We start from the raw sequence: 18153 nt of genomic DNA, 5'->3' as shown, positions 1-18153 counted from the left end.
TGCTTGATTGTGTGTGATTGATTTCAGGTGTGTCAAACGACCCAAACAGATCCCATTTGTTCTCATTCTGGATGGTTCCTTTTGGCCTAAGGATCTTCCCTAATGGAGAAACCTTTTCCGTTCACCACCGCAATGTCACCGCTTTCTCTCCACGTAGTCCTGCTGGTGTTTAAATGGCTGCCGGTCGCGTGCTACAGCTACCAATCAAAGTCCCTTTTCATGACCTTCTCCGAGCTGGCCGCCCTTGAAAAAAAGTCTCAGGACGGCGTTTGGGTGAAGTGCCTTCAGGACAGTATGGAGGTGACGGTGGTGGAGGAGAAGGCGGACGCTTTTGGTCTGGGGTTCCCCGTTGACCCTAAACGCCTGAACCTTGGCCCTGTGGTCCAATCACAGAGCCGTTGCCAGGCAGAGGCCAGTGGAAAGGGGGCTTACACCTTCCGAGCCCAGCATGGAGAGTGTGGCACGAAACTAATGGTAAGACTGTCAGGACTATTGAAATTAGTGTTTGATGCCATAAAGTTTCACACGTTTGTTTACACTTCGTTCGTGAGGAATCTTAGTTGATCATGTCTGATGGCCAGTTGAGTTGAACAATGCTTTCACGGATAATGTAGAACACAACAGTGATTTTAATAAACTAAACCAATCATGGATCATTACACTAAACTAGGAACAAGGTTAAACAATCCACACCTGAATACCAGTGACCTCAGGCAGGACCCAAGTAGAAAAGGCGATAACAATATTGGGAACTTTCTTTTTTTTTATTCACATGAATAGCAGCCTGGTGGATGTTTTTGGATTCATTTTTTCACCAGATATCAGATGACAACATTGTCTTCAGCAACCTGCTGGTCTACTCTCCTCCTCCCGCTGAAGCTGGACAGCTCCCTCCAACTCCCTCCCTGGCTGTTCCAGTACACTGTATTTATAAACGGTGAGTCAAATAAATAGAATCGTTATACAATTAATGACCCCAAATGGAGCGAGGCCAAAATAAAAGTTAAACCAACATTTCACTTCCAGCATATAGTAGTACAACTTACTAGTCTTTTTTTTTTTTCTGACTGACTTGATACTTGCTGATGCATTATGGGTGATGTAGTTCTGTTTTTGTCATCATTAGGAGGTATGGGGTAAGTAGCGGTCCTCTAAAACACTCCCGGGCCCCAGTGGTTCCCCGCTTCTGGCCTTCCACCTCCAAATCCGGCTCAGGTCAGGGCAGCTTTCACTCCGTTTGGTGGAACACACTATTCCATCTGGAAGAACCAAACCCAAGCACCTCATTGTACATTGGTTTGCATTCGCTTTTGAAGAGGAATAACAAGCCACTGTTTGCATTCTAGTTGCCTCTGGCCCCCGGAGAGAGTTTTATCCTTCTGTACATCTTCATAGACTAGGGGTAATTCAAGCCTAACTAGATCAGGGTTGTTGCTGCCCCCTTTCGATTCAATTCCGATGCTATATGTTGATGTTTCGATATCGTTTTCAAACATTTGGAATTGTTTAATACTTTGCATGGGTTAAAATATGTCAATCTTTCTGACAGTCTGATTATTGATGTATTAGAAAAAGACGATTTTTGGGAAAAAGATCACAAAAAGGAGGGGGCTACCTTTTTTACCCCATGCCATGAGACATTTGTGGAAATCCTCTCTTGCGTCAACAAAAGATGGGTGGGTGCAAGTGTAAGGTTATAGACTTTATGATCATTTAAATAGTTTTGTTAAAGTACACCTAGCCTGTAATGCATGAAAGTTTATCAATGCAACATTATCCATTCGTCTCCATAAGATAGTTGGAGGTCAGCAGACGGGGACGCCTCGGTCTGTTGGAACTGGGGGACGGATGAGACATTTCTCTCACGAAGTACCAAGACCCGCCACCAGAGGGCAGTAATGGACCAAACAAGACCGGCCACCAGAGGGCAGTAATGCACCAAACAAGACCCGCCACCAGAGGGCAGTAATGCACCAAAAAGGACCCGCCACCAGAGGGCAGTAATGCACCAAATAAGACCCGCCTTCAGAGTGCAGTAATGCACCAAATAAGACCCGCCGCCAGAGGGCAGTAATGCACCAAACAAAGGCTACGGCGAAACGGTATTAAAGATTGATTTCCACATGTGTTACAGAAACTGCTCCATTAAAGAGGATGAATGAATTTTAATATTTATTTCTTCCAGTTTAGCATTCAACTGTGGATCTGTATATCTTTTTCTCAGTTTATTTCCAGAGTGGCATAAGGAGACCAGCTTGGGCCCATTTATGTTCTCTCATGGACGATTGGCAACCATGGAAAATGAAATAAATCCAAACGTTTTTTTTCCAGTAGGCCAATTGACTGCTGCTTATTTAAATAAATAACAATATATTCTCTATTTTTAGGCCGCTAAAATATGTCCCTTGAATAAACGTCATAAATGTTTCAGGTTAAAATAGCCGACCTATTTTTTTTTTGTCAATATAAGCCTAATCTGGTTCATATTTTAAACAGAAGATAGTCAATCATTTTGGAATCAGTGCCTAGAGGACAACGAAAATAATAATTATTGAATGATTAACGTTAATAGTTTAAACTATCATTACTGTTCATTTATTTCGGTCTGGTATCTTCTAAAACAATTAAAGATACAATGCCGGTAAAATAAAATACACTAAATTAAACTATTAAATTGTGCAATGTGTGACAATTATCTAGGCTACACAAACTCTGATTCGCTGGTGCGTAGTTTACATCGAGCCCTCCTCATGGGATAGGCCTATATAGGCTATCCTCTGGAGCTCGGAGCAGCCGAGCTCCGGGCGGTTTTGGGGGATTTTTTGCCACACAATCAGACTCGGAAAGACGGAACGAAAACGCTCTGAAATAGCCAATTTATATAATAAATAATAAATAGGCCTAAAACCGAGATGCCATAGTGATGTTGACAGGTTGTGTGGGACAATAAACGATGATGATTTTAAATTATCTTATTGAAAATGGCCTTTAAATAAGACGCCTTCTTGGGATAGGATGAAAAAATGTGTCAAATATGCAAAGATGTATAGAGATATAGTTGAAGCAAATAAAATGGTGCGTTGTCTGGTCGTAGCCAACATGCGGTGCATTCAACGTGGATACGGGGACTGAATTTAACACTTGTAGACTACTTGTCCATGACCAGCACATCGACCCTACATCTCCCAGCTGTGCGTGTTTCTTCCCCAGTAACAACATCCCACCGCGGGCGGACGGGCCCGTTCGAGGCGGGGGTCCCAAGGGAGGGAGCTCACTGTACACCAGCACCCGGCCGGACCTCCACCAGCCAACCGCCCCCCAGGTCTCCTGACGGCCGCTCCGGGGCCTTCGCCTCCCATCAGTCCGGACTCACACTGGGCTGCTCACACGTAGGACTGATCCTCTTTGTTTGTTTTTTGCAATTTACCAAAATGTTACATATGAATGGTCTATCTATTAATCGTTGTTGTAGGCCTAATATGGTGCAATCAGTAAGCGTCCGGCCACGTTTAAACATCCTTATTTAAACGGGCCTGTTGTAATTAGCCACTTTATTTTGTTTATTTAATTATTTACAGTAGTAATATAGTATTATTATTTGGCCCATTCAACCAAATTTCGATATGTTGCCTAAATGGTGAATTCATTAAATAAAACAGAGCCTATTGTTCAAGGGTATATTACTGTGTTATATATTTAGTGAACCTGCATGTAACTGTTGGTTGGCAAACGACCACAAGAGTTAATAAAGATCACCTGTAGTATAGGCAACTATTAGGCCCTCAGCAAGAGCATTAACAAAGCGATATTGTATCCACAATTAGGTCTGTACTCAGAATGATGAATTATTTTGTTTATTTTGGCCTTATTTTTAGTTTTTTTCCGCGATGAATGTGCGCAGCCTCCGGTATGTGTGTGTGTGTGTGTGTGTGTGTGTGTGTGTGTGTGTGTGTGTGTGTGTGTGTGTGTGTGTGTGTGTGTGTGTGTGTGTGTGTGTGTGTGTGTGTGTGTGTGTGTGAGGCACCTCTCTGCTCACCTCGTCCTCGTCAAACAAACACCTGCGCCAAAAACGACCGATTTGTGTCTGCAGTCTGAGGCCTGTTCAAATTATTATTATTAATTTAACACTCGTCTGTAATTGTTTATTATTATAAGGCGTGCATTTAAATAAATAGGCTTGATCTGGGGGCGCTTTATTGATTAAGGCTATTGAATTCATTCATTTATTTATTTATTTTAATTGTAGCCTTTATTTTGTTTCCATGTCCGTTCCATATATCTACTTTCTGATCCAGAGGCGCAAAGCATCGATCTAACTTAATTCCGACATGTGGGCCCCGTCCATACTGATCGCGCTTAACCTTTAGATTAGCTGTGTGAAGCCCTTTGGCGGACTCCCGGGAAGAGAAATGGGGTGATTGTTTACATGTCTTCGAATTTCCCGTCAAAGGGGTGTGTGTGTGTGTGTGTGTGTGTGTGCGTGTGTGTGTGTGTGTGTGTGTGTGTGTGTGTGTGTGTGTGTGTGTGTGTGTGTGTGTGTGTGTGTGTGTGTGTGTGTGTGTGTGTGTGTGTGTGTGTGTGTGTGTGTGTCGCAAAATCCCTTAACGATTTTGGCCTGAGGTCCGGTGGTGGGAAGCGATTTTGAATGAAAATCGTTATGTTTATATGCAGTTCCCCTAAAATATACACATGGAGGCGTCGTCGGTCGCCTCAGACATGTGCCTCAGAAGTGAGAACTGACTGTTTAATGCAGTTAAATATTTTCAGAATCCACACACACACACGCACATTATAAAATGACATCATTAGCAGGCCTATAAAGAGAAATGAGAGCAAATCTCCCATGTTCCCTATGGGTTCTATGGGCCTTACCTGACATTGGCTTACTCACAACAACGGCACATTGTTGCGATTTGGTCTCCATATTTTATTATGGAGGCAATCCGTCAAATTCAGACACCGTTGTCTTGTGAAATGCGCTCCAGTTCCGTAACAGGCGGATGATGCTGAGTGCATGAGTGTATAATTGCGCTTCTATTTGTTATGATTCCACCTCCCTTTGTTAAGCCTACACGCTGCAGGGCGAAACATTCTGGCACTGGGTCCCTCACCCGTTGACTGTGTTTATCGTTTATTATAAGCCTATAATTTATAGGCGAGGGGGTTATGCTATCGGTCTGGTATCCAAACGCATTTTGTTATTCCAATCGATAATTGAACGCCCACACTTATCTCAGCCCTAGCCCGGGGCGCGCTGCACACACACACGCCTTTGTGTTCGCGATGCCAAGGAGGGAGATATTGACGCGCAAACGTGCCATTTCTTCAATTGACTTTATTGCACTTGTCCTGTTTCCAAGGATAGCATTTCCCAACGAGTCGGTAACTACTTGACACACACACCTGGGGGAAGCATTCCTGCTGGGAAGTCATCAATCAGTTTTATAGTTTTCCCTGGGAAACTTTCCCTTTTCTGCCGTGCCCCAATCTTCCCATTATCCTTTACCTTAGTATTTTCTTTGTTTTGAATATGCACGCGTACACACACACACACACACACACACACACACACACACACACACACACACACACACACACACACACACACACACACACACACACACACACGCGCACCCATTCTCTCTCAAACGCACGCACGCAGCCTTTTCCATCTGTATCAGTTTTTGTTTCTCCGCACGAGCACATCTGAGAACGATCCACTTGTCGATTAACAAGAGGTCCCCCACCCCCCTCTCCTCTTCTCCAATGATCTAATTGGAAGAAAGAAATGGCCGGTGGTTAATTATTTCAGGGCGAGCACGGATCTCCTAATAACGGCGAGAGTCTCCAGCCTTTTCTCCCTGCCTCCGTCAAAGTGCCCGCCACTTCCAATAATGAACCCGAGGGGCGGGAGATCAAGTCGTTCCCTCTTACCCAGCCTAAAGGCCAGTTGGCAGATGTGTGTGTGTGTGTGTGTGTGTGTGTGTGTGTGTGTGTGTGTGTGTGTGTGTGTGTGTGTGTGTGTGTGTGTGTGTGTGTGTGTGTGTGTGTGTGTGTGTGTGTGTGTGTGTGTGTGTGTTGTAGGCCTCATATGTCTACGTCAGGGATGGGACGCCTCCTATCGTACGCGGATCCCAGCGCTCAGCCCCGCTGCTGCCGCTGTCCCACTCCGTGACTCCCGCACACTCGCAGCCGCCGTTCCACTTCGGGACTACCGCACACACTTGTTGCTGCTGTCCTGCTCCGGGACTTCAGCACACACACTTGCTGCCGTCCCACTCGGGGAATCTCGCCCACACTCGCTGCTGCTGTCCTGCGGCGGTCGCTTTATTGCCTGAGACAAGCGCATGACCGCAATTGAGCAGAGAGGGATTACTTTTGGTTCACATGGTGAGTGGAACACGTTTTATCCTTTAATTGATGGCGCCGACTTGTACTTATCTTTTTTTCATCACCCCTCGAGCTTTGTGCAAAGCCTATTTATTGGATTTAAATCTAGAATGGCAAAATAAGCGAAAGGCTTCTGTAGTCCGCGTTGTGGATTCAGTCTTTTGTTGATTCGAAAATACATGTGTTGGACTCGCCTACTGATTGATTGATTATTGTTATTATGCGTGTATATGTATACTTTTTATTTGTTGCAGTTATTTCAATATCTGATTCTAGATGTTTGAAGTTTAATGTCAGTCACACCCCTACAGCTCCATATCGAGATGGCTTTAAGTACTGCACTAAATACTGGAGTTTGACTGAACTTCATTCAGGACTTTTAACTACATTTTAAACGCCAGTAGATTTAATGGATATTGATGCGCTCATAAAATTGGTGTTGGGCCAACGTTAACATAGTAAATAATGATACTGTCTGATTACAGACATTATGCAATTGGTATGCAATTATCCTTCCATTGAAACCCGTCGCTTCGGGGGGCTAACCACACAATAATCTGAATTAGGCCTACCGCAACTATGCAGCCTAATTACACCAATTAGTACTTAATGAACCGTGCACACATGAATCAACGTTAAAGCGCCCCAAACACAATATCTGGTCCTACAGTAAATATTTCTCATTAATGTTATTGATATTATTATTTGAAGAGAATCCAAATCCAAGAAACCACGGACTCATAGTTTTGGTGTTTGTTTTTTATCCTGTGACTTACAGCCATGGGCCACATGGCTGTTACAATATAAATAGAGCCCGCGGTTTTAAATAAACCACTGAGATTAATTTCATCGGGCCCTGTTTAAAGAAACCCTGTTTATAGCCTGAGCCCAAGTTTGTTGGAATACAATTAAAAGAATAACAACACAGAGAACTCATTTGGTGTTGGCATGTAGGGTTTAACATTTTAAATGCATTAATTTGACACAAAACAAACTGCCCTGAGGAAAGTTTTTCATTTGTTTTCTGCGGCTGGAGCTGGCATCTGCGTCATTAGAACATTAAAACTTAAAACCACTCTATTCCCATCTGTTGCTCAACCACTCCGCCGTTTTAAACAAAACCTTAATGGAACGGGCTCTGCCAATTTGTGTGTGAGGAGGTACAGCGTGGGAGGAAAAGTGTGTGTGTGTGTGTGTGTGTGTGTGTGTGTGTGTGTGTGGGTGTGGGTGTGTGTGTGGTGTTAAAGTAGGCCTAAGTATTCTCCTTCAAATATCAAGGACATATGCACTCTATGCAGGGAGAACTACTACGCAAAGACCAGCCAAATAAACTCGAGTTGTTTAGGCACCCGTTTCCACGCATTGTCAGCCTATCCCATATAGGACTAAACCTGCACCCCGACCCATGGGTATTCCCTTTCCCACAGGTGACGGTGTAAAAAAAAAAAGCGAAACAGTGGCTATAATCTATTTAGTGTGTTTCATGACAGTTGCAGAATGCTGTTAAACCAGAAGATAGCGCGTAAACCTGCGCTCCAGGAATGCGCTCCTCCGCGGCAGCACAGACACAGCCGGAATGCCGTTTGAGAGGACGGACGGACGGACGGGGGGGTTAGGGTATATATACATAGCCTTTCCCTTCTTCCCAACCAGGTCCCAGTGTTGTATTTCAGACGTGCTTTAGGGGGGGTGGGTGGGGTGGTGAGGAACAATTGGAAATGAACAAAGGTGTCATTAGAGTGACGCGTGCCAGCAGGTGCGCCAGAGCGGCGGATGTGACGATACGAGATTCTACGACGGAGATTATATTGATCAGATGTATTTAAAGCCAAGGGGCTACTGTGTGTCTCGCGGGATCTGAACCAGGATTTGCAAACAGTAAGGCCTACATTTAGAAGACCCCCCCCCCCCATCTCTGTAATTGGTTTAAAAATAACATAACATGATTACGCACGCATCCACAAAAAGCAACCGTGACCCTTGTTTATTTTGATCTCCACCCAAAAAGACTTGCGCATTTATCTTCAGAAGTAATAGTTCAGAATCTGTGCTCTGGTTTCATCCCTCTCTCTGCGAGGGCCTCTTGGCCGACACGGTGGTATCCTTCCTGGACACGGAGCGTTTTGGCCATGACGAGGAATGTTAAAATGTGTGGGACGGCTCCATATCCAGCTCATCTGCTCACCACATAACGGGACCCCCCCCCCCCCCACCCCCAGCACAGGCAGCAAGACCCGCACCGGGTGAAATATAGGGCCAAGAGTAGACAACAGGTATAGTGTTTAGCCCCCGTCCCGTCCCCCCGTGACCCTTGTGACCTTTCAGTCACAACAACTCACGACGTAGTAGGTCTACTTCTGTCTTTGCGTTTATATTTAGTCGTATGCCTCTTTTAAGATTGGCCGGTTAATATTCTCTTTATATTTGTAGTGTTCATGTCATCACAGTTTTTCATTGTTTCTTTAAAGCTGCAGTCTACCATTTTTGTGCCCCAAAGCTTTATGCTCCTACATTAGAGTGTGACGGAGTCTCGTGGTTTCCATGCGTTTTGATCTATAGCAATGGCCTGAAAGCCAACAAACCATTGACTCAATCCCCAGCCCCCACAATGTAATTAAAATCGGAACCATGAGACTCAAATCAAAACCAAATTTAATCAAAACAAAGGGGGGATGAAAAAGAAAATCGTACCCCATTTCGCTTTCATACAACTCTCATTATTTTCTTTATAACCCCCTCGCGATGTGTTAACCCAAGCTGCTCTGGGTGTCTGGCCATCTGCTCAGTGCGTCTCTAATGAACTGACTCCTCCGTCGTGGCCACACGCTGGAAATTGGAAGGACTCTAAAGCAACACTCCGGAAAACAGTGCTCATGACCGCACGGGCTCCCCGGCCGTCCCATACCACGCTCACCTCCTCAGGCCCGGTGTTCATTACACGATAACAGCGGGGGAAAGAGAGCGCCCAGACAGCACACCTATCTAATCCTCGTTTATCCTCCACTGTTACTGAGCTCATCCCCCCGCCACTCCGTTCCCACGTCCGTTCCCAGGACCATCAACTCCCCCGCGCTCCCTCTCCACACATTACAGCATCTCTCTGACCTCCTACACTCGACTACCCCCCCCCCCCCCCCCCCCTTCTTATTCTTTTTCTGGGGCCGTGTAGAAACAAATCAAAAAAGTGATGTTGAAACGATAAAGAACGGCTTCGTTGACCTTCAAAGTGGGTTTTATTCTTCTAAACATGTGGTAGTGGTGGTCCCGGGCGGGTGGTCCCGGTGTGAACCGGAGCGGCGCGCCGTGGGTCGCGAGGTTCCTCGCCGCTGTGAACATAAACGGAGAGGATGCTGGCGCGTATGTGAGCCTGTAGCTCCGGGCCAGACTGGGCAGAGCTGCGTTTGAAGCTGAACCGTGCGGCTGGGGGCGCTCGGTTGGTCGAGCCCCATCACCAACACTATCGAGTTGCAGGCCTGATGTACGCGGGCAATAGTTCTGGTTTGGGTCTTTTTATTTTTTGGATAATTTTTCAAATATATTTATTATTTTTTTATGTTGTCATATAAAAATTATATATATATTATATAATATATTCAATAATTATTCTCGAGTCAAGTCTCGAACATGGCTGTCGATTTTGGTTGCATCTGCAATAACGACATTATTTTACAAGCGCGTCCTGGATGTCAGAGATGTCCAGGCAGCGCATTAGCAGAGAGTTCCGCAGCACTTCCACGTTCTTCCGACATGCCGGCTGTGGGAATTTATGGAAGGCAGCAGGGGGTCTGTGTGAGAAGGGGGCCGGGTGGGGGGGGAAGGACCTTGATACCATATCCAACCGGTTACAGTAGAGGTGCCAAAGGGATGATCCGGTTTCGGCCCAGAGAATGTGGATCCGACCTAGGGGAGGGGGGGGGGGGGGGGGGTCTCAGAAGGGGAATCTATCCATTATAGAAGCTGTAGTGAGACGAGAGGTTAATTAGCTAACATAACCCCACCAATGACAAGTCTGAGTGGTCCCTTGTGGATTAAAGTGGCCACTAGGCACTAGGCAATCCAAGTGGGCACTAGTTGATCCAAGTGGATCCAAGTGGCCACTAGTGGATCCAAGTGGCCACTAGTGGATCCAAGTGGCCACTAGTGGATCCAAGTGGCCACTAGTAGATCCAAGTGGCCACTAGCGGATCCAAGTGGATCAAAGTCAGCCGCAAAGTGGGACCGTCACTAGGTTTCCCTTCTTGTTAAACCAAGGAACGGTGGTAAGGGGGGGGAATGGTGCGCTGTCTCGTTCCATCCGAGGCTCTTGGAGTCGGCTGGAGTTAAAGGGCGGTGAAGGAGTAGTATAAATACACGTGACGTGAGTGTAAGAATGTTAAACAAACCGGACCGTAATCCTCAACTCTACCCTCGCTCTTACGCTGGAAAGTTGCGCCACCGACCGCGTCTGGGTTGAGCGGAGGCTTGTTTAGAGACGATTGAACTATATATTCTAATCTAAATATTATTTTCGACCATCCACCACAAGGATATCTCAAGCAATCCTTCACAAGATGGATGATGAATGCCTGGCCTGGCTTTTCTTTTGTTTATTCAGAGCGGTCAAGCTAATTTAAGTGGTAACATTAGCAAAACAAACGCGAGACGCGCTCTGCTTTGTCTCAGTGAGTCAAGAGTGCGAAACGTATTGCAACTTCAACTCTGACCCCCTCGCTGTGTAGCCGGCACTAGCAACAACCAGTGCGGCAGTGGTTCAGGAGGTTGAGCGGGATGGCTGGTAACCGCAAGGGTTGCTTGTTCGATCCCCCAGCTCCTCCTAGCTGAGTGTCGCGGTGTCCCTGAGCAAGGCACCTAACCCTAACTGCTCCCGACGAGCTGGTCGGTCGACTTTTATCGTTGACTCCGCCGTCGGCGTGTGAATGTGTGCATGAATGGGTTAACGTCAGGCAATATTGTAAAGCGCTGTATAAATACAGTCCATTAACAACCAGTGCTCCTTCGACTTCCCGAACCAGGACGACGACCCAGGTTACAGAAGATCTCCCCGCAACCTTTCCCCCCCCCCCTCTGTTTCCCTTTCCTCGGGTTTCCTCCCGACGGCGTGGCTTCAAACCCTGCCGCTCGTCCTCCAGGCATTGCGGGGACAGCTGACACCTCTGGAGCCCTCCAGGGGTAATTAATCAACCTATCAATTAGGGGCACACGCCTTCAAGCGGCGCGATGGGGGGGGGTTGGTTCCCACGGGGCGTGTCATGACCCGTCTGGAATGCCCCGGGGAGCCGGACCGGACACCCAGAATGCGGTGGTGTAGGCAACAGGGGTTGCCGTTAGCAACGCGCCCAAGCAACGACACCCAACACGGGCGTTGTCCCGATGTGCCTTTTATGTCCTCCGTCGGGTTTGCCGATGGGATTGGAATTTCTCTCCTGTATCGGTGGTGGTGGTGGAGATGGTGGTGGTGGTGGAGATGGTGGTGGTGGTGGAGATGATGATGGTTGTGGTGGTGGAGATGCTGGGGTCAGAGATGGTGGTGGGGATGGTGGTGGGGGTGGGGGTGGCGGTGATTACGAAGGTTGTAGTGGCGGTGGACGAGGTGGTGGAGGTGTTGACGGAGATGGTGGGGATTAGGTAGGTTGCAGTGGTGGTGGAGAAGGAGGTGGTGGAGAAGGTGGCATGGGGGTTGGCGGTGAAAGAGTGGGGTTGTGTCGGTGGTGTAGGTGGAGCTGGTGGTTGTGGGAAGGTGGTGGTGGTGGTGGCGGTGGAGAATGTCGAGGTGGCCGTTGAGAGGCTGATGGTTGTGAAAGTAATGGGGGTGATGTTGTGATGGAGGTGTGGGTGGAGGTGGAGGCTGATCGTCACCTCCACCTGGAGGTCCGGAGACGCTCCAGGTTGCCACAGCAGTGGCACGACTGCCCCCTGCTCTGGCCGTAAGCCCACCCCGTGTCCCCTCTCTGGTCCTCGGGTAAGCCTCGGGGTTTCGGTCTCAGTTCTAACTGAGCCGGATGACTCAGACCCCGTGAGGGTCTGAGTCTTCTTCTTCGTCCTCGTCCTCTTAGGTCCTTGTCCTCCTCTTCTTCTTCTTCGTCCTTGTCCTCTTAGGTCTTCTCACGGCCCGGCCTGACCGGGCTGTCGTGTCAAACGCTTGTTAGAGGAGGCCCGTCAATCTGGAAGCAGTTAGGGGCGTCGTTCTTCTCTGGACGCGGACGCAGAGAGGGTGGGTGATCGATGGGCGCCCGGGGTGACGTAGCGGACGAGAACAGAGTAGACTGCTGATCGATAGGCAGAGGAGCTCCATGTGAACAGCGGGGGAGAGACGGTCTGGGCGGAGGAAAGGCAGGACCCGAAGGAGGTCAACGCAGCAGTTGTTTTTTGTGGTATTTTAATGTTTTTTTTCCTCGGTGTGAAACGAAAACCAAACGACGCAAGAAAAAGATCCCACAGAGTCCGTCGTTCTGTCCGAGGGGAACGTCCACCCATTGTTTGCCGTGCAGAAAGGAGAGAAGTGAACCCAAGCCTCTACAGTATCAGATGGTGACAGGGAGATGAATTGCGCTTTGGGGGGGCGGGGAGGGGGGGGTGATTTGTTAACATGGCGGACGACACAGTGTCCCGTTGTGTCCTAGCGTGGGGTGGAAGTGTCCGAGCGGAGCTGAACACGCACACCGCCGTTTACGAGTCCTCCTCCATAAATCTTTCCGTTCCCCGTCCAACTCTCGGATCTCTCTCCTCCACCTTCTCCTCTCCTCTCCCGTCTCTCTCTCTCTCTCTCTCTCCCATCCCAACCCACCCTCTCTCGTCCTCCCTCTCTCTCTCTCATCCTCTCTCGTCCTCCCTCTCTCTCTCTCTCATCCTCTCTCAGCCTCTCTCTCTCTCTACCACTTTATTTGAAAGTATTTCTAACATGTTCCCATTGGGTACATGAAGCTCAGGCTCTCAGCCTGCCCGTGTGTGTGTGTGTGTGTGTGTGTGTGTGTGTGTGTGTGTGTGTGTGTGTGTGTGTGTGTGTGTGTGTGTGTGTGTGTGTGTGTGTGTGTGTGTGTGTGTGTGTGTGTGTGTGTGTACCGACCGGTGGTAAAGTGATTTGAAATGGGGCGGGGGGGTGGGGGGGTGGTGGGGGGGGCCGGAGAGAGTCATAAATCTCCTGGATGCGGTCCAGTCCATGGTTCTTCTTGGCCCCAGCTGTCGGACATGGTTTTTGTCATCCTCCAAGAAGGGTCCACTCAGACCCACCACCACCACCTCCACCACCTCCACCACCACCACCACCTGCACCACCACCACTCACCATCACCTCCTCCCGCTACCTCACTCAACCGCCCCCCCCGTTTTTTATAGGTTGGGCGGGTGAGTTTTACGATCAATCCGTTGTTAAAGGCTGTTTGTGCCGCGGGGTTCTGAGGCGCTGGCCCGTGGCTCTGCGGTCGGGGTCGTTCTGCAGATTGCGTTGTGCTGCGATGACATCTTGACGGCGGGATTAACAAACAAAGCCCCGCATGAAGGGGAATGCGTGGAGCGGGTACACAGTGTGTTTCCAATAAAGACACAGGTGGTCCCGCAACGTCTTTTTCTTCTCTGTTTTGGCTTCAAAACGCGCCATAAATCCATCACTTTTTTTGGCTTTCTCCTCACGTTCGTTTTTTTTCTTTCGTTTTCTTTCCTTCTTCCCCTGCCACAGGCCCGATGACATGATGTCACTTCCCCTTCCCCCCTCCCGCCTGGTCTCCTCGGTCCTCCCTCTGCTCCTCCTCTTCCTCCCGCCGTCCTTCCTCTCGCCCGCCCTCTCCCACGCGCCGCTGAGCTGGACCTCGCCGCAGGACCCCTGCTACCACCATGACGGGCGTCCGCGCCACTGCCTGTCCGAGTTCATCAACGCCGCGTACGGCGTCCCCGTCACCGCCGGCAACTCCCTGCGCCGCCCGGAGCCCGGGGCCGGCGTCACCAGCGCCCTGACGGACCTCCACAACCCCCACAACCTCAGCTGCTGGAGGTCCCAGGCCGGCGGGGGCGGGGACTGGGTCATCACCCTCCCCCTGGGCCGGCGCTTCGAGGTCACCTACGTCAGCCTGCAGTTCTGCCACCAGGGGGCGCCCCCGGAGCCCTTCTCCATCTCGGTGCTGAAGTCCATGGACCACGGGCGGACGTGGCGGCCCATGCAGCACTACTCCAGCGACTGTCCCGGGACCTTCGGCCTGCCGGCCCGCACCGTGGCCCAGACGCGGCACCGCGAGACGGAGCCCCTGTGCTCGGACCCCCGGCCCCTGCCCAAGCACCGGGGGGGCACGGTGCTGGCCTTCTCCACCCTGGACGGGCGGCCGTCCTCCGTGGACTTTGACCACAGCCCCACCCTCCAGGACTGGGTGACGGCCACCGACGTCCGGGTGGTGTTCCACCAGGCGTCCAGCGCGGGACGCCCCGTCAGGCCCGGGGGGAGGGGAGGGACGGGGGAGGGGGCCGGTCCGGGGGTGGGGGATGGAGAGGACGAGGAGGAGGAGAGTGGGGGGCCTGGCTGGAGGGCAGGCTCCCAGGGAGCCGCCGGAGATCAGGTGGACCAGGGGCCGGCGTCGGACAACGGACTGACGTATCTGGAGAGGGAGCTGCAGAACACCGGGACGGGGGCCCGGAGGGACAAGGGGGAGAAGCCCCCCAGGAAGGGGCACCGCAAGGGCCTGGGGGGCCCGGGGGGGGAGGAGCTCAACGTCACGGGCGAGGGGGGCGGGGACGTTTTCGGCCGGGACGAGGCCCCGCCCCCGAAGACGAGGGCGGGGAAGGGCCGGAAACGGGGCCGCAAGAAGGACCAACCGCAGTGGCCCCCGTGTCCGGGCGCGGGGTGTCGCTGGAGGGTGGAGCAGGGCCAGAGCGGCCGAGACCACCAGGGGGGGGGGCGGGAGCTGAGGCGGCGGAGGAACCATCATCACGCGGGGAGGGGCTTCGGGAACATGCAGCTGGCCCCTCCCCCGCCACGGGTCTCGGCCCCGCCCCCGGCGCCCCCTCTGGCGCTCTCCGACCTGCAGGTGGGAGGCCGGTGCAAGTGCAACGGCCACGCCTCCAAGTGTCGCCGCGACGACCACGGGCGGGCGGTGTGCGTGTGCGAGCATCACACGGCGGGGCCGGACTGCGACGTGTGCGAGGACTTTTATTTTGATAGGCCCTGGCACCGGGCCACGCCCACGCAGCCCAACCCCTGCGTCGGTAAGTTCCCCCTCCCACCCTCTACCGGTTGATAATACGTTAATTAATTAAGTAAGTGTGGTTTGATGAACCTCGGGTTGATATTTGGCCGGGTTTCATATCGCTTTCAACAATAAAAGCGCAAACCAACGTTGGTTGGAACATTTTGGAGGATATTTGGGTTCAGCAGGTTTGGTTACGTCTAACGTAACCTCTGGGTTATGTTTTGATTTTTTACAAAATCCAGATGGTTGACCCAAAATTCTGGGGAAGACTGCTGGTCTCTGAACCTGGAATTTCCATCTTTTGACAGCTTATTGCACAATGTTTTCTTTCTCCCTTTCAAACACAAGACGTCGAAGTGTTTGCTGTCATTGATAGGACAACCTGAGAAGATTAGTAAACGTGAGAAGGAGAGGATTTAGAAGATTGAATAAATGCAGACTTTTGTCTGACAGGCAATTGAGACTGTCAGCCCAAGTGTCATAACAAGAAATATACACAGCCTTCGTCTTGGAAACTCTGTTGCACTTCCATGCATTGCCTGTTCAATCTTGTTCAAAGTTCAAAGATAATTCTATAAATTGATATATATATGCATGTATGTAATGCGTATGCAGACACCTCTCAAGGGACTTGAGAGGTGTAAGGCGTAGAATGCAAATACAAGTGGTGATAGTGTTTTTGAAATTGTTTAGTAATTAATCATGAAATTATCTTATGTTGAACAAAATTGTCATTAATGTGTATTGAGGTTTATTGAGGATTTCACATTACAACCAACAAGTCTGGCATTGTTAGGTTTGGTTGTTAACTGTTAACTCTTTCTCTTCCTCCTCATTATCCTGATCCTCTTCCTCCTCCTGCTTCTTCTCCTCCTCCTCCTCCTCCTCTCCTTCTTCATTATCCTCCTCCTCCTCCTCTCCTTCTTCATTATCCTCCTCTTCCTCCTCTTCTCTTCTTTATCCTGCTCCTCCTCCTCCTCCTCCTCCTCCTCCTCTTTATTCCCTTTCCACTTTCTCTTCTTATTTCTCCTCCTCCCCCTCCCTCTCCTCCTCCTCCCCCTCCTCTCCTTTTCCTCATCCTCCCCCTACTCCCCCCTCCCCCCTCCCCCTCCCCCACCCCCCTCCTCTTCCCCTACCTCCCCTCCTCCCCCCACACCCCCCCCCCCTCCTCTCCCTCCTCTCCCTCCTCTCCCCCTCCCTCCTCCCCCTCCTCTTCCCCTCCCTCCCCTCCTCCCCTCTCATCCTCCCCTCCCTCACCCTCCTCTCCCTCCTCTTCCCCTCCCTCCCCTCCTCCTCCCTCCCCCTCCCTCCCCCTCCCTCCCCTCCTCCCCTCCCTCCCCCTCCCTCCTCCTCCCTCCCCTCCCCCTCCCCCTCCTCCCCTCCTCCCCCTCCTCAGCGTGTGAGTGCAACGGCCACTCCTCCAAGTGTCGCTTCAGCATGGAGGTGTTCCAGCAGTCTGGGCGCCGCAGCGGGGGGGTGTGCCAGAAGTGCCGTCACCACACAGCCGGGCGCCACTGCCAGTACTGCCAGGGGGGCTACGCCCGCGACCCCGCCCAGCCCCCCACCCACCGCAAGGCCTGCCGACGTGAGGCCCGTCTGGGTGGGGGTGGGGGGGGGGGGGGGTGGGGGGTCATTTTGGTTAGTGTGTGTGTGTGTGTGTGTGTGTGTGTGTGTGTGTGTGTGTGTGTGTGTGTGTGTGTGTGTGTGTGTGTGTGTGTGTGTGTGTGTGTGTGTGTGTGTGTGTGTGTGTTCATATGAATGCATCTCCTTGCATATGAATGGAAAAACAAAGCATTACACAGCCCAAGTGTTTATGTGGACACATATCTTGCGGTTTTGTGTGTGTGTGTGTGTGTCTTTGTGTGTTTCTTCCCTGCGCAGCACTATGTCCACTCTGCTGCTTTGACTCCTGTCCCCCGACTTAAGCCCACAGTGTTTATGGGCTGGTTACATTGTGAGAGGGCACAGCTATTCCTGTTAGGGATACACACCTGCGTGGTACCACGGACAGACACACACACACACACATGCACGCACAAACACACACACACATGCACGCACAAACACAGACGTGGACACACATACACACACACACAAACACACATGCATGTACTCACACACACACACACACTTGCACATGCACGCATAAACCCACACACATATGGACACACACGTACACAAATGCACAAGCACACACGCACACAAACCCGAATGCATAACACACACACACCCACACACACATGCACGCCAAACGCACGCACGCCACACACACACACACACACACACACACACACACACACACACACACACACACACACACACACACACACTCAGGCATTCTTGTGAGACTCCACTGCTGCCACTTGTGAATCCCCCTGGCTAGCTGCGGCTGGCATCTGCTGTGACCCCTGACCTTTGACTGGTCACATGTCCTAAGTGACTGTGACACGGCGGAATGCTCGTTTTGCTGTTTTACCGCCGCAGGACCAATATAACCACTGTTAATAGGCGGGGACTAGACACACAAGTGTGTGTGTGAGTGTGTGTGTATGTGTGTATATACACACACACACACACCACCATCAAAGTCTAG

At 50.6% G+C, this 18153-nt stretch overlaps 2 protein-coding genes across 10 annotated transcripts in view; both read left to right on the top strand.

Annotated features, from left to right (window-relative positions):
• The first annotated feature begins 17 nt into the window (after positions 1–17).
• LOC130370164 (zona pellucida sperm-binding protein 3-like) lies at positions 18–2499 on the top strand. Of its 8 annotated transcripts, XM_056575868.1 has the most exons (6): positions 18–474; positions 819–937; positions 1127–1215; positions 1570–1676; positions 1795–2102; positions 2225–2499. In XM_056575868.1, exons 1-5 carry the CDS (start codon positions 103–105, stop codon positions 1897–1899), a joined length of 792 nt encoding a protein of 263 aa, XP_056431843.1. In that variant the 5' UTR covers positions 18–102; the 3' UTR covers positions 1900–2102; positions 2225–2499. The 8 variants fall into 8 exon arrangements, with proteins under 8 accessions (XP_056431843.1, XP_056431844.1, XP_056431842.1 ...); XM_056575869.1 differs by having other exon boundaries at positions 1799–2498; XM_056575867.1 differs by having other exon boundaries at positions 1795–2498.
• Positions 2500–6061: 3562 nt separating this feature from the next.
• Positions 6062–18153, top strand: part of ntn5 (netrin 5) — a 21782-nt gene continuing 9690 nt past the window's right edge. For both annotated transcript variants that reach the window (XM_056575708.1, XM_056575707.1), the window contains exons 1-3: positions 6062–6390; positions 14063–15576; positions 16957–17145. In XM_056575708.1, coding sequence (XP_056431683.1) covers positions 14073–15576; positions 16957–17145 — 1693 coding nt within the window. In that variant the 5' untranslated portion in view covers positions 6062–6390; positions 14063–14072. The remainder of the gene's footprint in view (positions 6391–14062; positions 15577–16956; positions 17146–18153) is intronic.

This window comes from Gadus chalcogrammus, chromosome 17 (assembly GCF_026213295.1).
Source record: "Gadus chalcogrammus isolate NIFS_2021 chromosome 17, NIFS_Gcha_1.0, whole genome shotgun sequence".
NCBI classification, from domain to species: domain Eukaryota; kingdom Metazoa; phylum Chordata; class Actinopteri; order Gadiformes; family Gadidae; genus Gadus; species Gadus chalcogrammus.
Note: the sequence above shows the minus strand (reverse complement) of the source record. Positions and strands in the feature narration are given on the sequence as shown.

Excerpts from the sequence above, each read along its gene's own strand:
- LOC130370164 (XM_056575868.1), top strand. The coding sequence starts at position 103 with ATGGAGAAACCTTTTCCGTTCACCACCGCAATGTCACCGCTTTCTCTC. Across the intron at positions 475-818 it reads AGTGTGGCACGAAACTAATG|ATATCAGATGACAACATTGT; the intron begins GTAAGACTGTCA and ends TTTTTTCACCAG. Across the intron at positions 938-1,126 it reads GTACACTGTATTTATAAACG|GAGGTATGGGGTAAGTAGCG; the intron begins GTGAGTCAAATA and ends TGTCATCATTAG.